We start from the raw sequence: 16,059 nt of genomic DNA on the forward strand, positions 1-16,059 counted from the left end.
AGGGGATAGAGAGGAGAGAGAGGAGAGAGACTTTGACTTTTATGTGCTTTAATTATAGAAGTATAAAAAACATTTTACAAAGCAGATTTGAACAAAATGAACAATTCTTTCAGCATGATTTGCATGAGGTTCATGAAAAACATCAAAAATGTGAAAATGAAGTTTGTCATTTCTTAAGCCCAGGTGCTCATGCTGTGTCTGATGAACAATTAAGGATCAAAGATCCTTGGTATTGTTGCAACTTCACATACAAATGTAAACTTCAATTTAAATGCATTTACATAACACACCACCATTGCACCATAAGTCTTCAAACACAGGAAGACTACCCATGTTTACATGATATGCATGTTCCAGTTTTATACGAGCAGAAACCATCCCTTTGAAACAAAAAAGTGCATTTTAATTTTTCTTATTCACCAATCTGGCTTTTCTGGTCTTATAAATTGCAAGCTCAGCAATTCCAAGTAAATTCAAAAGCAAAACCACAGATTTGTTTTTAGTGTTGAAAGTGAGGCCACAAACAAAGATTGGAAAATAAAAGACAATTTTAAATATACAAAAAATACGACTCTGATACAGAAATAGAGATGACAATCTCTTGCACTCAATAAAAGCATGATACAAATTTTCCATGTTCTTACAAAAGGGACACAAATTCGACACAGAAGGGTTACACTTCTGTCGTAACACCTGTTTGGCCAGGGCCTAATGGACCAATTTCCAATTTAGGTCTCCCATGCGATCAACATTCGGAGAACTATTCATCACCTTCCAATATGGAGTGAGGAAAGCTCCTGCAGGTAAAGTCTCTTTCCAGTGGTTTCTTAAGGGTGCCGTCCAGCCCAGTAAAATAGAGGAACCCATCCCAGTTCTTTGGCATATAGCTTGTAGTTCCCAAATGGATCACTAAGTATTTAAACCCTTCCATTTTCTGTAACATTCCTCCTGGAAGAGTTGGAAGAAGTGCACGTGAAGACTGTGATGAGGAGAGGGTATCTGGGTACAGCTAACGAGCTACACTCTTCTTCCAATTTACTCTTGCTGATGAGGCAAGTTCATATTTGGCAAGACAATGGGAGAGCTCAAAAACATCTTTCTGGTTTTTAACCACAACACACATGTTATCCGCATAAGCTGAAGTAACAATGTTGGGAATGTTTGACAAGGACAACTCAGATAAGGAGGTACGAAGGACAGCCAGTAGGGGTTCAATGGAAGGTGCGTAAAACATGCCTGACAGTGGACAACCCTGACAGATACCCCCCGCTGAAAGGGGAAAGGATGACACAAACTATTGTTTACTTTTAGCATAAATGATGCATTTCTGTACAAAAGTTTTATGCAATATATTAATTTGAAACTAACACAACTTATTTGTGCAAATGTGTTGTTTATGTTTATACAATCTGGTCAAAATTAGTCAAAGGTCAAGATTAATGCTATCCAGAACATGTAAAACACCTACATTTAGGTGACAATTAAAAATGTATCAGCCATTTGTTATGCATTCCATCATGTAAAAACATGATGGGTCCAATTTTCCAAATTGCCAAATTGATGTTTCCATGGCAATTATTGTGTATTTGGATTTCACAAGTTTCGTGCTATGCATGACATCTTTATTGTTTGTTTGTTTGTTTGTCCGCACAGTACGTGTGCATGCCTATTTAATTACATACGATTAAAATGATAATGACAAAGATAATGGTACATGATGATCGTGAAAATTATAATGGTACATATCAAAAATGATAATGGTATATTATGATAATGATAATGATAATGGCAATGGCAATGATAATGATACATAACTGTAATGATAATGGTACATCACGATGATTACGATGACAATAATAATAATACATAATGACTGATAATAGTACATAATGATAATATAATATGTATTTATGTACGAAAAATACACACGCAGACCAGATATCGAACTTAGCTCCACTATTGAACCGTACCAGTGCTCTAATCATTATTATTATAATGATAATAATAATGATAATGATAATGGTATATAATGAGGATGGGGTAAGTTATGATTATTAACAATACTGATAATGATAATATTGACGATATTGAAAATGATAATGGTACATGGTAATAGCGGTATGTGAGTACCTCAATTAATTATATGCCATTGGTATGTGAGTACAATACGTCTATTAATTATGTACAATTGGAACATGAATATTCCATTAATTACAAATGAATGCTGGATGAATATGTCGATTAATTACAGACTCATGAAATGTACATACCACGTATATTAATTATGTTTCATTGGGACATGAGACTGTCTGTTAATTGCGTACTATTGGAAGGTGAGTATGTGCAGTAATTATGTAATAATGCAATGTGAAATTGTCCACAACATACCAATGAAATATGAGTACTACATCTATTAATTATGATTCCTCGGAACGTGAATATGTTTATTAATTATGTGCTATTGAAATGTGAGTAAATCTATAAATTACATTCCGTTTGAACATGAGTTGGACTGAGTACATCTATTAATTACGTTTTATTGGACCTTGACTCCATCTTTTAGTTATGTCCATTAATTACATATTATTAGAACATACCTTTTGGATGACAAGACCCATTCAACCATTCTATACCCATCCATCCATTAGCCCCATACTCTCTACAGAGCATCAATGTTGCCGAAGCAATCTACTGGGTTATTGGGCACCATCGTGGAAGGGTCGTCACTCCGACGCAGGATACTCAATTGGCTTGATCATCCCAGCAGGTTGGTACTCATTTTGCCAACCTTGGAAGGATGACAGGCTGAGTCAACCCCACCTGTTATTGATTCAACTGCTGAGCAGGATTTTAACTCGCGACTCTTGGATCCTAAGCCGACCACCGTAACAATTAAGCCAATATCAGGCATATTCTATACCCCTCAGACCTATGACACTTTTCAGACTTTTTAAGATCCTTTTGACACTTTAAACCCTGATAGACCCCTAAGACTCTTTAGACCATTTAGACCCATTTCTACGCTTATAGACCTTTTAAAGACCTTCAGACCTTCATTGCTTTCACACCTTCACACCTTTCAGAGCTTTTAATACCCTTGAGACAATATTGACCCCTTTGACCTTTAGACTTTTTATACATTTAAAGACCAACGAGACAATTCCGCTCCTTTAGACCTGAAATCACAGCCTTTAGAACCCCTTGACCTTTTAAGCCCATTTAGACACGTTCAACCCTCTCCACCTCTCTCGACCTTTTAAAATTATTTTGTATTTTTTTGTACACATTGTCGAGGCTCGTATGAGAGCTAACACATAATGCACAACAAGGGGTGGGGGAGGGGGGTAGGAGACAAGAGGGGTGGGAGAGGGAAGGACAAAACAGTGGGGAACAGAGATATTAGGAGATCTGTGGAAGGGAGAGGGATGGGGCAGGGAACACAGGGTAAACAAGATGGACACCACAGGGACTTTCAGGACCTTACCCGACAGGGAAATTTCAGGAAGGAAGGCATGGAATTTTAAGGAGGTGGGTTTGGGGTGGATTAAAGGGGGGGGAAAAGGTCGTGGTTTTGGATGGGGGAAGATAAGAGGTGGTGGTGAACTGCTGGTTTGAAGACCTGGAGGAAAGAATGGGATTGAAGAGAGTGTGGGCGTTTATTCCAAAGGCAGGGAAAAAGAGGAGTGAAGAGTGAAGGTGAGCAGTGATTCGTGATTTTGGTAGTTTTATGAGAAAGGGGTTGCTGGCGGACCTTGAGCGCCCTGCGGAAATATGGTGGTGGGACGGGACATATCGCAGACAAGGTCTGAAGAGAGGGACATATCGCAGGGGGGGGCATGAGACCAGAGGGGAACGGGAGAAGACAGAAACACCACCGACCTGCCTGCAGTGAGAAAGTGAGAGACCCAAAGACTCCGCCTCACTGCAGGAGATACCAATGATCCTATATGCCTTTGTTTCCACAGCGTGAATCCAAAAAAGGTGCGAGGCAGGAGCACCAGCCCCGAGGGGAGAGCTGTACTCCATGAGGTTTTGGACGAACGCTTTGTATGTGGTCAGGAGCTTGGGTGGGCTGTGGAATGATTTTCAACGACGGAGGATGTGCAGTCGGCAACTGACATTGGAGGCAAGGATGGAAATGTGGCTTTCCCATGAAAGATCATGGCAGGTTGTGAGACCGAGAAGCTTGAATGAAAGGACTTCTTCTCGAGGATTGTTGAGAAAGTAGATTGGGTTTTTTTCCAAATGGTCCTTTCAGAGAGACAGAGTGAGATTGTGAGATTTGTCAGGCTTGAAAGACATGTTCCATGTGTTGGACCAGTTTATGATTTTATCCCAATCTGCAGAGAGCGAAGAAGCTGCTGTTTGCCAGTCTGAGACATGACAGATGGTACAGCAGAGGGTGGAGTCATCAGCAAAGTGATAAAGAGGATTTTACAGAGGGTTGGAGAGATTATTGATGAAAACCAGAAAAAGAATTGCCCAGAATGCTGACTTGAGGATCTCCAGCCTGGACAGGAAGAGGGGATGAGAGAACTCCATTGAGAGGGACACTTTGGCTGCGACAGGAGAGGAAGTCTATGAGCCATGAGTGGAAATCGTCTTGGATAGCATAGGAAGAGAGTTTGGTGGGGATGGCAGGGTTCCAGACCATGTTGAAGCATGAGATATGTCTGGGGAGATGGCTCTGATTTTATGTCTGGCATTGAGGACCTCCAGCCATTGTTGGGAGAGCAGAGGCAGCATATCCAGGGAAGAGTGACCTGGTCTGAAACCAAATTGATGATCAGAAATCAAGCCATTGGAGAAGAGGAAGGATTTAATGTCTGAAGCAATAATGGATTCCATACCTTTACTGATGATTGGGAGAAGGCTGATTGGTCTGTAGTTGCAGGGATCTGTTTTTGTGCAGAGTGGTAATGTTTGCTGATTTCCAAGCAGATGGAAGATGATATTGAGCAAATTAGAGGGTGAATAGAACAGAGAGAGGGTGAGCAGGAGCAGAGGAGCAGGTTTTTAGGACACGTGGCCTGATGCCGTCTGGACCGGTTGCAGAATCTGAGTCGAGGTTTCACAGCAAGCTCTCCACTTTGTCAGGAGAAAAGGACACAGAGTCCAGGGACAGCTGGGTGCGACTGGGTGAGGTGGGTACAGAAAGCAATGGGTTTCGGATACAATATTTAGATGCAAACACAGAGTTTATGAATTCAGCCTTTTCACATGTGATGTCAGCAGTGTGGTCATTTGAGGTAAGGGAGGGGATGGAGGGGAGAACATACACCAGAAACAGATTTGATTTTATGCCACCAGGATTGATTCAGGATTTGGAGGAGGGAGAGAGGTTTTAAAGTTCAGACTTGAGATTAGGAAGTTGTTGTTTTCTGGCTGTCTTGAGGGGAGACACACACTTAATCCAAGATTTATGGATGGAACTGCGATTACCCTTAGTTGTATTTGCTTTCCATGAGGCAAAGGCAAGTTGTTGCAGCACAACTGCCTCACCAGAAGCTTCCATGCACCATAGGCTGGAGGAAGGGTAGCACAACTGAAGACAAGAGGGAATAAATCTGTGCATGAGAGAGAGCAAGTTTCTTTGAAATAATTCCCAGCATGAGTTGCTGTTTGAGAAAGTAGCGATGGGAGACCAGTTGAGAAGTTTGATGGCTGCTTGAGGACCCTGCCAGTCAGCCTGCGTGAAATGCCAGATGTAACTGTGCTGAGGAGGTTCTTTAATAACAGCCAGTGAGATGTCTACTTCAACAAGCATGTGGTCAGGTGAATTGATTGGCACGGAGGAAGAACAGATATTTTCAGGAAAATTTGTCAAAATCACATCTAGTCGAGATGGAGTACTGATGGTTGAGATCTGGGTTGGGAAGTTGACCAATTGAGTCAGTCCCAATGAGTCGCAGAAGTCTTTTGCTGAAGTGCCATGGCAGGTGAGAGAGGTACTCACACCCAGCCACCTGGCGTGATGACAATTGAAGTCACTACATATGAGGAAGAGAGAGTTTGGATGAGATGATAGAAGTTGGTCCATGCTTTCGAATAGTGAGGTGTAAAAGGAGTCATCACTGTTTGGTGGACGGTACAGCACACATATAAACATGAGGTGGGAGTGGAAGGGAAGCCGTAGCAAGAGGTATTCCTGGGGGTGTGGGGGAGTGAGGGCAGTGTATGGAGAGTGAGGAATGGAGTATTTGATGAAGAGAGCAACTTTTCCACCAGGGCGAGACTCAGGTTTGTCATACTGGAGGAGGGAGTAACCAGGGAGAGATACTGGGGAGTCATAGATGTCTTGATGGAAGAAAGTTTATTTTCGTCAGATTATGTCTGGTTTGTCAGTGACAATCGGTATGGAAAGATCTGTCAGGTTTCAGTGAAGGCCTGGGACGTTTGAGGTCCACACTGTTAAGGAAGAGGGAGGGGAGGAGGCTTTGGGTGCAGGAGAGGGGAGGGGATGGGGAGCGCAGGACGAGGAAGGATTGGGGGGGAGGTAAGGAGAGTTGTTGAAAGAGTGTGGGGGATTGCAGAAGAAGTTGGGGAGAGGGCCGGATTTGGAGGAGAAAAGGCTCTGTGGTGCTGAGTTGAGGTACAGTGGGGAGTAATAAGAGAGGAGGCAGAAGGCAGTTGAGGATTTTAGGAGGTGGAGTGATGAGATGGAAGAGAGAGGGCAGGGGAAGGAGGCAATTTTGGAGATGTGATAGTGGGGGCAACTTTGAGAAGGGGGAGTGAGGGGGGTGATTGGAGGGAGAAGGGTGAGTTGGGTAGAGTTGAGGGAGAAAGGTGAGGTGGGAGTTTTTGAGAAAGGTGAGAGGGAAGCTTGGAGGGGGAAGAATGTGGCTGTTGCTTTGAGAGGGAGGGGTGAATTGGCACTGAAGTTGGAGGGAAAAAGGACGATTGATGGAAAGCGAACCTGCATTGCAAACTGGATTTCTTTTTTTATTTTTAGGTCAGAGATGTGACTAAAGACATTACTTGAGGGATGCAATGAAGGCGAATTAAGAGAATGGAGAGAAGAAACATTGTAACAGTTGGAATTTTTTGACAAGGGATGAAGGAATGGTTGAATAGAAAGCAGTCTGTTGAAATAGAAAAAGAGTCGTGAATTATGATACAGTAATGAGAACCACACTTTGAAAGAGGACGTTGAAGCATTATAAGAGATCGTTATTATGATGATTATTATTATTGTTATTTTTTTTGATAAAGATTACATGAGATGTGGTAATGGAAAGGTTGAAGAAAAATCGTGAGGTGTATGGTGAATTTGGATCGGTAAACACAGAGGGAAACTGATGGGTCGATGAAAAGTAGCAGGAAGAGGCGGGTAGAGAAACATTGTTTCGGGAGGTGTATAGGTAGAAAGGATATGAGGAATTTTTTTTTTTGGATGGATTTTTGAAGATTAGGTAAGATTCGGGAATGTAAGGTTGAGGAAGAAATCATGAAGGCAATGGTGAGAGTGGGTCAGTTCAAATTGAAGCAAGATGGTGTGATGGCAAGAGGAAGAAGAAGAAGAAGAAGATGAAGAAGAGGGGTCGGTACTCATGGGTATGGAGGGAGAAAGGGTTTTTGGTTTTCGTTGTTATATTTTTGAAATGTTAAGACAAGAAACAGAGGGTGTAGTTGGGAAGGATTGAGGGGTGGTCGTAGGAAAAGTGGAGAAAATATGAACTGATGTTAACTTGTAGAAAATACAAATAAAGCGATCGTACACCTCGTTGGAAAAGACGGATAGGCCTCAAAGAAACCTGATAAGACAACATCGACAAAAACTCAGAAAATAGCACAATTTTGAAACAAAACTTAACTAGGAACACACAGTACACATGTAGGTAAGAAAATAAACAAACAAAAATTGACAAATAACGGCCAGAAACTTAACTTTGAGAAAGTCGGCAGAGACCCCTGAGAGAACCACTTTTCAGAGCTGTCGGCCTTTACCCATTTTGACCTTTACCCTTTTTGACCTTTTCACCTTTCAACCTTTCGACCTTTTCATCTTGCCACGTTTTCATCTTTACACCTTTTGACCTTTACACCCTTACACCTTTCAGCTTTTACACCTTTTCAGACCTTTGTCCACTTTCGAAACAATAAGACTTTGATCACCAGGCTTGATGGCATAAAGGGTAAGAGCATCCACTCTGAGTTTGGAAGGTCGGCGGTTCGGTTCCATCCCTGGCCAAGTCATACTAGACACTTTAACCAGAGTTGGTGTCAAAGCCACCCAATGCTCACCTATTTATACCTTTATCGTTTTTAAGACTCGTCTAATAATTAATATATTTTTTATAAAGCATTGCAGTGAAGTCTGATCCAAATAATTTTAAAGCAATATATGTATTTGTATATTGTAATCAGTAACGAGAGCGCAAGTGAGCACAATATACGCCCGAACAAGAAGGTATATACAGAATTTTGCTACTACGTGGAAAACAGCATCCTGGTTGCCATGGCAACCACTTTAGATGACGAACGTATGTCACGACACACCGTCTCCACAGTCTGTACCTATGTACCAAATATGAAACGTGAAAGTTGAAAACTTTGGGCGTTAGAGTGCGGAACAGAACGGATGGAAAACAGCATTCTGGTTGCCATGGCCACCACTTTAGACAACGAATGTATGTCGCAACACACCGTCTCCACAGTCTGTACCTATGTACCAAATATGAAACGTGAAAGTTGAAAACTTTGGGCGTTAGAGTGCGGAACAGAACGGATGGAAAACAGCATTCTGGTTGCCATGGCCACCACTTTAGACAACGACCGTATGTCGCAACACACCGTCTCCACAGTCTGTACCTATGTTCCAAATATGAAATGTGAAAGTTTAAAACTTTGGGAGTTAGAGTGTGGACAGGAACGGACGGACGGACGTCACATAATACTCCCCGATATATATATATATATATATATATATATATATATATATATATATATATATATATATATATATATATATATATATATATATATATATATATATATATATATATATATATATGGCGTATAAAAAATATGTTGGGAGATAAAAACATTAGAAAGGAAAAAATAACTTGCACCAAAAAATTTAACATTTTCACGCTCACATCGGGGGTATCGCTATAGCTCTCTGTTCTTCGAACAGGCGAACTAAAAATGGTACATGCAGCTTCCTCAGTTGACACTCAGAATTTAAATTTTAGACCATAAACCACAGACAAATCCCATTGGTTGGCATCCCAAGTGGAGGTGGAAATTTCTCCTCAAATTGCCCACTGAGTATAAAGCAAAAAGCGAAGTCACAATTATGGTGTAGCCTCTAACCAGAGTGCTCTTGGTAGTAACATCACGTTATCTAAGGTGTGTGTGTGTGTGTGTGTGTGTGTGTGTGCGTGCGCGCGCGTGTGTGTGTGTGTGTGTGTGTGTGTGTGTGTGTGTGTGTGTGTGTGTGTGTGTGTGTGTGTGTGTGTGTGTGTGTGTGTGTGTGTGCGTGCGTGCGTGCGTGCGTGCGTGCGCGCGTGCGTGCGTGCACATGTGATTTGTACTGCAGATCCTCCATGAGCCCTTGACCCTGAAGACAAAAAAATAATTGTTATTTTTCTGTTTCATTCATCCACAATTTTCATTTGATTCATAAGATATTTCTCGTATTTCCTATATTTTCATGAGTCCGATTTGCATCCAGGAACACAACGATTATGAGTAACCATTTTGAAATTGCCAGTCTTTCATTTCGATGCTGAAAATGATGTTTAAAAGACTATTTGACTCACAGATTTTGCACCAAAAGTGCTCTGATTAGAGGAAGTGAATCACTGAAGATACACAGCTCATGCATGAAAGACCTTATTATTTGTGTTCATACATCATTTTTAAAGTCCCGTATTGATCAAAGTGAGAAAAAAATTTCTACTGCAGACTTGAAAATATCACATTGGATCCATTTATTTGGTTTAATCAACCATCCCAAAATGCATTTTGATCAAAAACAGAATGTAGGATGCTAACAGACACTTCTGTTTACCAGATGCCTACTGGGTGATTACTCTGGTCAAGCTGTTGGTCTCGGAGACTGCTTGTTCTCGCCTGGTGGCTCAGAGAAGGCCGTTGTGCAGTGGTCATACACATCATGTCCAGATGTGGATGAATGCTTGCTGCAGATGCACAACTGCCACCACAATGCAATCTGCATCAACACAGCAGAATCTTACGTATGCCAGTGCAGACGAGGATATGAGGGAGATGGGGTCAATTACTGCAACAAAACGTAAATATGTGCTTGTTCTTATTTTGTCATCACTTATGATATGGCATGCACACATCAGTATTTAACCTGGGGACAAAATTTGGAGGTGCATTTGCATCTTTATTTCCTTTTTCGTATTGTCTGCAAGTTTGAACATGTTCAACTTGTAAGAGTAAAATTGCCTGTGTTTATCGGAACTCATTTGCATTGAGTGCATTTAGACTGTGATTTGCATACGCATTATGGTCAGACTGTTTTTGTATGTGGTATCAATCAAACTGTGATTTTCAGTTGTGCTGATCGTACATGGTGCAGTGATTGATAGTACAAGCTCATTGAACACACTGTCAACACTTATTTTCTTTCTCTCTCTCTCTCTCTCTCTCTCTCTCTCTCTCTCTCTCTCTCTCTCTCTCTCTCTCTCTCTCTCTCTCTCTCTCTCTCTCTCTCTTGCTCACTCACTTACTCACTTAGTCACTCTCCCTCTCGCTCTCTCCCCTTGCCTCTTCTGCAGATCCTTTCTCCTAGAATCTAGATGACACATTAAGAGTGATTTATTTTAAGTTCTGGCAATCAAACAAGGCAGCTTAGATTCAGTGCTGGTGTAAAAATGAAAAAAAGACTGGCTTTGTGTCCTCCAAGTCAAAGGTGTTCAGTAAGGCCAAATATAAAAAAATACCAGTTGATCTTCCAGATTTTTTTTTTAAAGGAAGGAGGAGGCCCTCTTTCATTAATTTATTATTATTCTTTTTTCAAAATAGCTGACAAGTCATGCAGCCAACGCCAACAAACCAGTTTTTTCCCGCCCCCTCCCACAAAAAAAAAATGACATGAGTCATGTACCAGACTTGTCAGTTTTCTACCCTCAAACAAATATGACATGGGTCATATATCTGACAAATCACATACACATTCACTCAGCCTATTAAAAATACAATCCACAGTTCTCAACAAATATGTAATAAATATATGGTGAAATACTCCCTTCCGGTTCCGGTTTTGGAGCAGCGAGAGGTCTCCTTCGGGGCTCCCTGCTGACGTTCTCAAAGCCAAGTTTCCGGTTGTTATTTGTCCCGTTTTAACTGTTTAATTTTCTCACCTACATGTTACTGATTGTTGCTAGTTCGGTTTTGTTTCAAAAATCGTGCTATTTTGTGAGTATTTTTGTCGACGTTCTTACCTGGTGCTTGAGGCCTAGGCCCAGGCTTGAGGCCTACCGGTTCCACTCGGTGTTCGATCGTTTTTTTTTGTTTGTTTGTTTGTTTTTTCTCCCCATTACCTTCAATTTTGATCCTCCCCACTTTCCAAACATCCCCCATTCTCCCAACTAATCTCTTTCTTATCTCAAAAAAAAAAAAAAAAAACCCAACAACAACAACAACACGCTCACCTTCTCCCGATTCTGCTTCTTCTTCTTCCTCTTAATTTCCTCCTCGTCTTCTTCCTCGATTTTTTTTTTTTTACACTTCCATGACCTAATCTGTTGAACTCTCTCATACATTAATATTAACAACAACAACAACAACAAAAAAAAATAAATAAATATATATATATATATATATATATATATATATATATATATATATATATATACCCAACAACAACAACAACACGCTCACCTTCTCCCGATTCTGCTTCTTCTTCTTCCTCTTAACTTCCTCATCGTCTTCTTCCTCGATTTTTTTTTTTTTGACACTTCCATGACCTAATCTGTTGAACTCTCTCATACATTATTTTTAACAACAAAAACGATCTTATAATGCTTCATCTTCCTCTCTCACACATGTGGTACTCTTTACTGTTTCACAATGCACTACTCTTCTGCTATTTTAACAGACTGCTCTCATTTTGACCTCTCCTTCATTCCTTGCCTAAAAAATCCAACTATTACAGCGCTTCTTCTCTCCATGCTCTGAATTCGCCTTCATTGCATCCATCAAGAATTGTGTTAAATCGCATCTCTGACCTAAAACTTTTAAAAACCAAAGTTTGCCATGGATGCTCGCTTTACATCAACCATTCTTTTTTTCCAACTTCAGTGCCAACTCACCCCCCTCACCCCTCACTCTCACTCTCAAAGCAACCATCCCACTCTTCTCCCTCCAAGCCTCCCTCTCTCACCTCTCTCAAAAATTCCCCCCTCACCTTTCTCCCACCTTTCATCCCCCTCACTCTTCCTTCTCAAAGTTGCCCCCCTCTCATCCACCAACCTGCCTCCCTCCACTGCCCTCTCACCTCCATCTCTTCACTCCACCTCCTCAAATCCTCAACTGCCTTCTTCCTTGTCTCTTGTCCCCCCTCTCCCCCCCCACCACAGAGCCTTTTCTCCTCCTCATTCGGCCCCCTCCCCTCGCTATTCTGCAATACCCCACACTCCTTCAGCAACCCTCCTTACCTGCCCCCCTCGTCCCTTGTCCTACCCTCCCCCTCCCCCTCCACCTCCTGCACCCAAAGCCTCCTCCCCTTCCTCTTCATTAAAAGTGTGGACCTCAAATATCCGGGGCCTTCGCTCAAACCTTTCAGATCTTTCCATACAGGTTGCCACTGAAAAACCAGACATTATCTGCCTAACAGAAACTTTCCTCTCCCAAGACGTGTCTGACTCCCAAATATCTCTCCCTGGTTACTCCCTCTTACGGTATGACAGACCTGAGCCTCGTCCTGGTGGAGGTGTTGCTCTCTTCATCAAAGACTCTATTCCTCACTCTCCATGCACTGCTCTCACTCCCCCACACCCCCAGGAATACCTCTGGCTTCGGCTTCCCCTCCACTCCCACCTCATGTTTATATGTGTACTGTACCGTCCACCAAACAGTGATGACTCCATCTACACTTCACTATCCGAAAACATGGACCATCTTCTATCTTCTCATCCAAACTCTCTCTTCCTCTTATGTGGTGACTTCAATTGTCATCACGCCAGTTGGCTAGGTGTGGGTACCTCTCTCACCTGCCATGGCACCTCAGCAAAAGCTTTCTGCGACTCATTGGGACTGACTCAATCGGTCAACTTCCCGACCCGGATCTCAACCAATGGTACTCCATCTCTTCTGGATCTGATTTTGACAAATTTCCCTGACAATATCTGCTGCTCTTCCTTCGCTCCAATTGGTTTTTCTGACCACGTTCTTGTCAAAGTGGACATCTCTCTGGCTGTTATCAGAGAACCACCTCACCGCCGTCGAGTCTGGCATTTCACTCAAGCCGACTGGCAGGGTCTCCGAGCAGCCATCTAACTTACAGACTGGTCTCCTATCACTACTTTCTCAAACATCAACTCATCCTGGGAATTCTTTCAAAGAAACTTGCTCTCCCTCATGCACAGATTTATCCCCTCTCGTGTTCAGTTGTCTTACCCTTCCTCCCGCCCTTGGTTTACTGAAGCTTGTGGCGAGGCAGTTGTCCTGAAACAACTTGCCTTTGCCTCATGGAAAGCAAACCCAACTGAGGGCAATCTCAGTTCTTTCCACAAAGCTCGGAACAAGTGTGTATCTACCCTCAGGAGAGCCAGAAAACAACATCTTTCTCATCTCAAGTCTGAACTCTCAAACCTCTCTCCCTCCTCAAAATCCTGGTGGCGTTTAATCAAATCTGTTTCTGGTGTATGTTCCCCCTCCATCCCCTCCCTTACCTCAAATGGCCGCACTGCTGATTCCACACGTGATAAAGCTGAATGTCTAAACTCGGTGTTTGCAGCTAAATCTTGTGTCCTAAACCCATCACTATCTCAACCCACTTTACCCAGTCGCACCCAACTGTCCCTGGACTCTGTGTCCTTTTCTCCTAACAAGGTGGAGAGCTTGCTTTCAAACCTCGAGTCAGATTCTGCAACCGGTCCAGACGGCATCAGCCCACATGTCCTCAAAGCCTGCTCTTCTGCTCTTGCTTGCCCTCTCTCTGTTCTCTTCACCCTCTCATTTGCCCAAGGTCATCTGCCATCTGCTTGGAAATCTGCTAACATCACTGCCCTGCATAAAAAGGTGCAAAAACAGATCCCTGTAACTACAGACCAATCAGCCTTCTCCCAATCATCAGCAAGGTGATGGAATCCATCATCGCTTCAGACATGAAATCCTTCCTCTTCTCCAATGGCTTGATTTCCAATCATCAATTTGGTTTCAGACCAGGTCACTCTACCCTGGATATGCTGCTTCTGCTCTCCCATCAATGGATGGAGGTCCTCAATGCCAGACAGGAAATCCGAGCCGTATCCCTGGACATATCACGTGCTTTTGACACAGTCTGGCATCCTGCCCTACTCACCAAACTCTCTTCCCATGGTATTCAAGGCCATCTCCACTCATGGCTCGCAGACTTCCTCTCCTGTCGCAGTCAACGTGTGGCCCTAAATGGAGTTCTTTCATCCCCTCTTCCTGTGCAGGCTGGAGTTCCTCAAGGTAGCGTTCTGGGCCCTGTTCTTTTTCTGGTTTTCATCAAAGATCTCTCAGACTCTCTGGAAAATCCTCTATTTCTCTTTGCCGACAACTCCACCCTCTGCCGTACCATCTGTCATCCCTCAGACCGGCAAGCAGCAGCTTCTTCGCTCAGTGCAGATCTGGATAAAATCACAAACTGGTCCAACACGTGGAACATGTCTTTCAATCCAGACAAATCTCACACTCTCACTATGTCTCTTCGAAAGGACCGTTTGCAAAACCCCCCCATCCACTTTCTCAACAATCCTCTGGAAGAAGTCTTTTCTTTCAAGCTTCTAGGTCTCACTATCTGCCATGACCTTTCCTGGGAAAGTCACATTTCCAACCTCGCCTCAAAAGCCAGTCGCCTACTGGGAATCCTCCGTCGTGCTAAGTCCTTCCTCGGCCCTCTTGAGCTCCTGACCACTTACAAAGCTTTTGTCCGTAGCCTGATGGAGTACTGCTCTCCCCTCTGGGCTGGTGCTCCTGCCTCCCGCCTTTCTCGGCTTCACGCTGTCGAAACCAGGGCATTTAAGATCATCGGCATCTCCCGCAATGAAGCTGAGTCTTTGGGCCTCTCACTCAATCACCGCAGGTTGGTCGGTGGTCTTTCTGTCTTCCACCGACTCCTCTCCAGCCTTGCTCCCCCTGCTCTCTCTGCGATTTGTCCCCACCACATTTCCACAGGGCGCTCAAGGTCCGCCAACAACCCTCTTCTGGTAAAACTACCAAAATCACGAATCACTGCTCATCTTCACTCTTTCATTCCTCTTTTTTCCCGCCTTTGGAATAAACTTCCTCACTCTATTCTTTCCCATTCTTCCCTCCAGGCTTTCAAAACAGCTGTTCACCACCACCTCTTATCTTCCCCCATCCAAATCCTCGATCTTTTCTACCCCCGATAATCCACCCAAGCCCACTTCCTTCATTTCTCCTGCTTTCCTTCCTGAAAGTCCCTGAAATGTCTATCTTCTCTTCGCCATGTTCCCTGTCCCATCCCCATCCCTCTCCCTTCCACAGTTCACCTAATGTGTCTGTTCCCCACTGTTTTGTCCCTTCCACTCCCGCCCCTCTTGTCTCATGCCTCCTTGCTGTGAGTTGTGTGTTTGCTCTCATACGAGCCTCGACCAAGGTATACAAAAAAAAAAAAAATACAAAAAAACTAGATACCTTGTGCATTATTATTGCACAAAATTATTGGCTTTCTTTCTATTTTGATCTTGGGGGTCTTCAGGACCATTTAATACACAGATTTACATATGTGGGATGTGGACTCACCAGTGCACCCTGGTCCAACTACCCACTAATGAAATCAGAGAAAACATCACATAGCAAGCGTCACCCATCAATAACCATGTCACCCATCACATACCACAGCTTCAGGACTTCAGTTCCCATCCGAATTTG

General features: G+C 43.0%; 1 protein-coding gene across 1 annotated transcript in view; it reads left to right on the plus strand.

Moving 5' to 3' along the window:
* MEGF8 (multiple EGF like domains 8) overlaps positions 1 to 16,059 on the plus strand; it is a 197,259-nt gene that overhangs the window by 97,313 nt on the left and 83,887 nt on the right. Inside the window, exon 25 of the mRNA XM_085865088.1 lies at positions 10,019 to 10,258. Within this exon, the coding sequence (XP_085721214.1) occupies positions 10,019 to 10,258 (240 nt within the window). The remainder of the gene's footprint in view (positions 1 to 10,018; positions 10,259 to 16,059) is intronic.

This window comes from Eptatretus burgeri, chromosome 1 (assembly GCF_056783735.1).
Source record: "Eptatretus burgeri isolate ZD-2024b chromosome 1, Ebu_testis_v1, whole genome shotgun sequence".
Taxonomy (NCBI): Eukaryota; Metazoa; Chordata; class Myxini; order Myxiniformes; family Myxinidae; genus Eptatretus; species Eptatretus burgeri.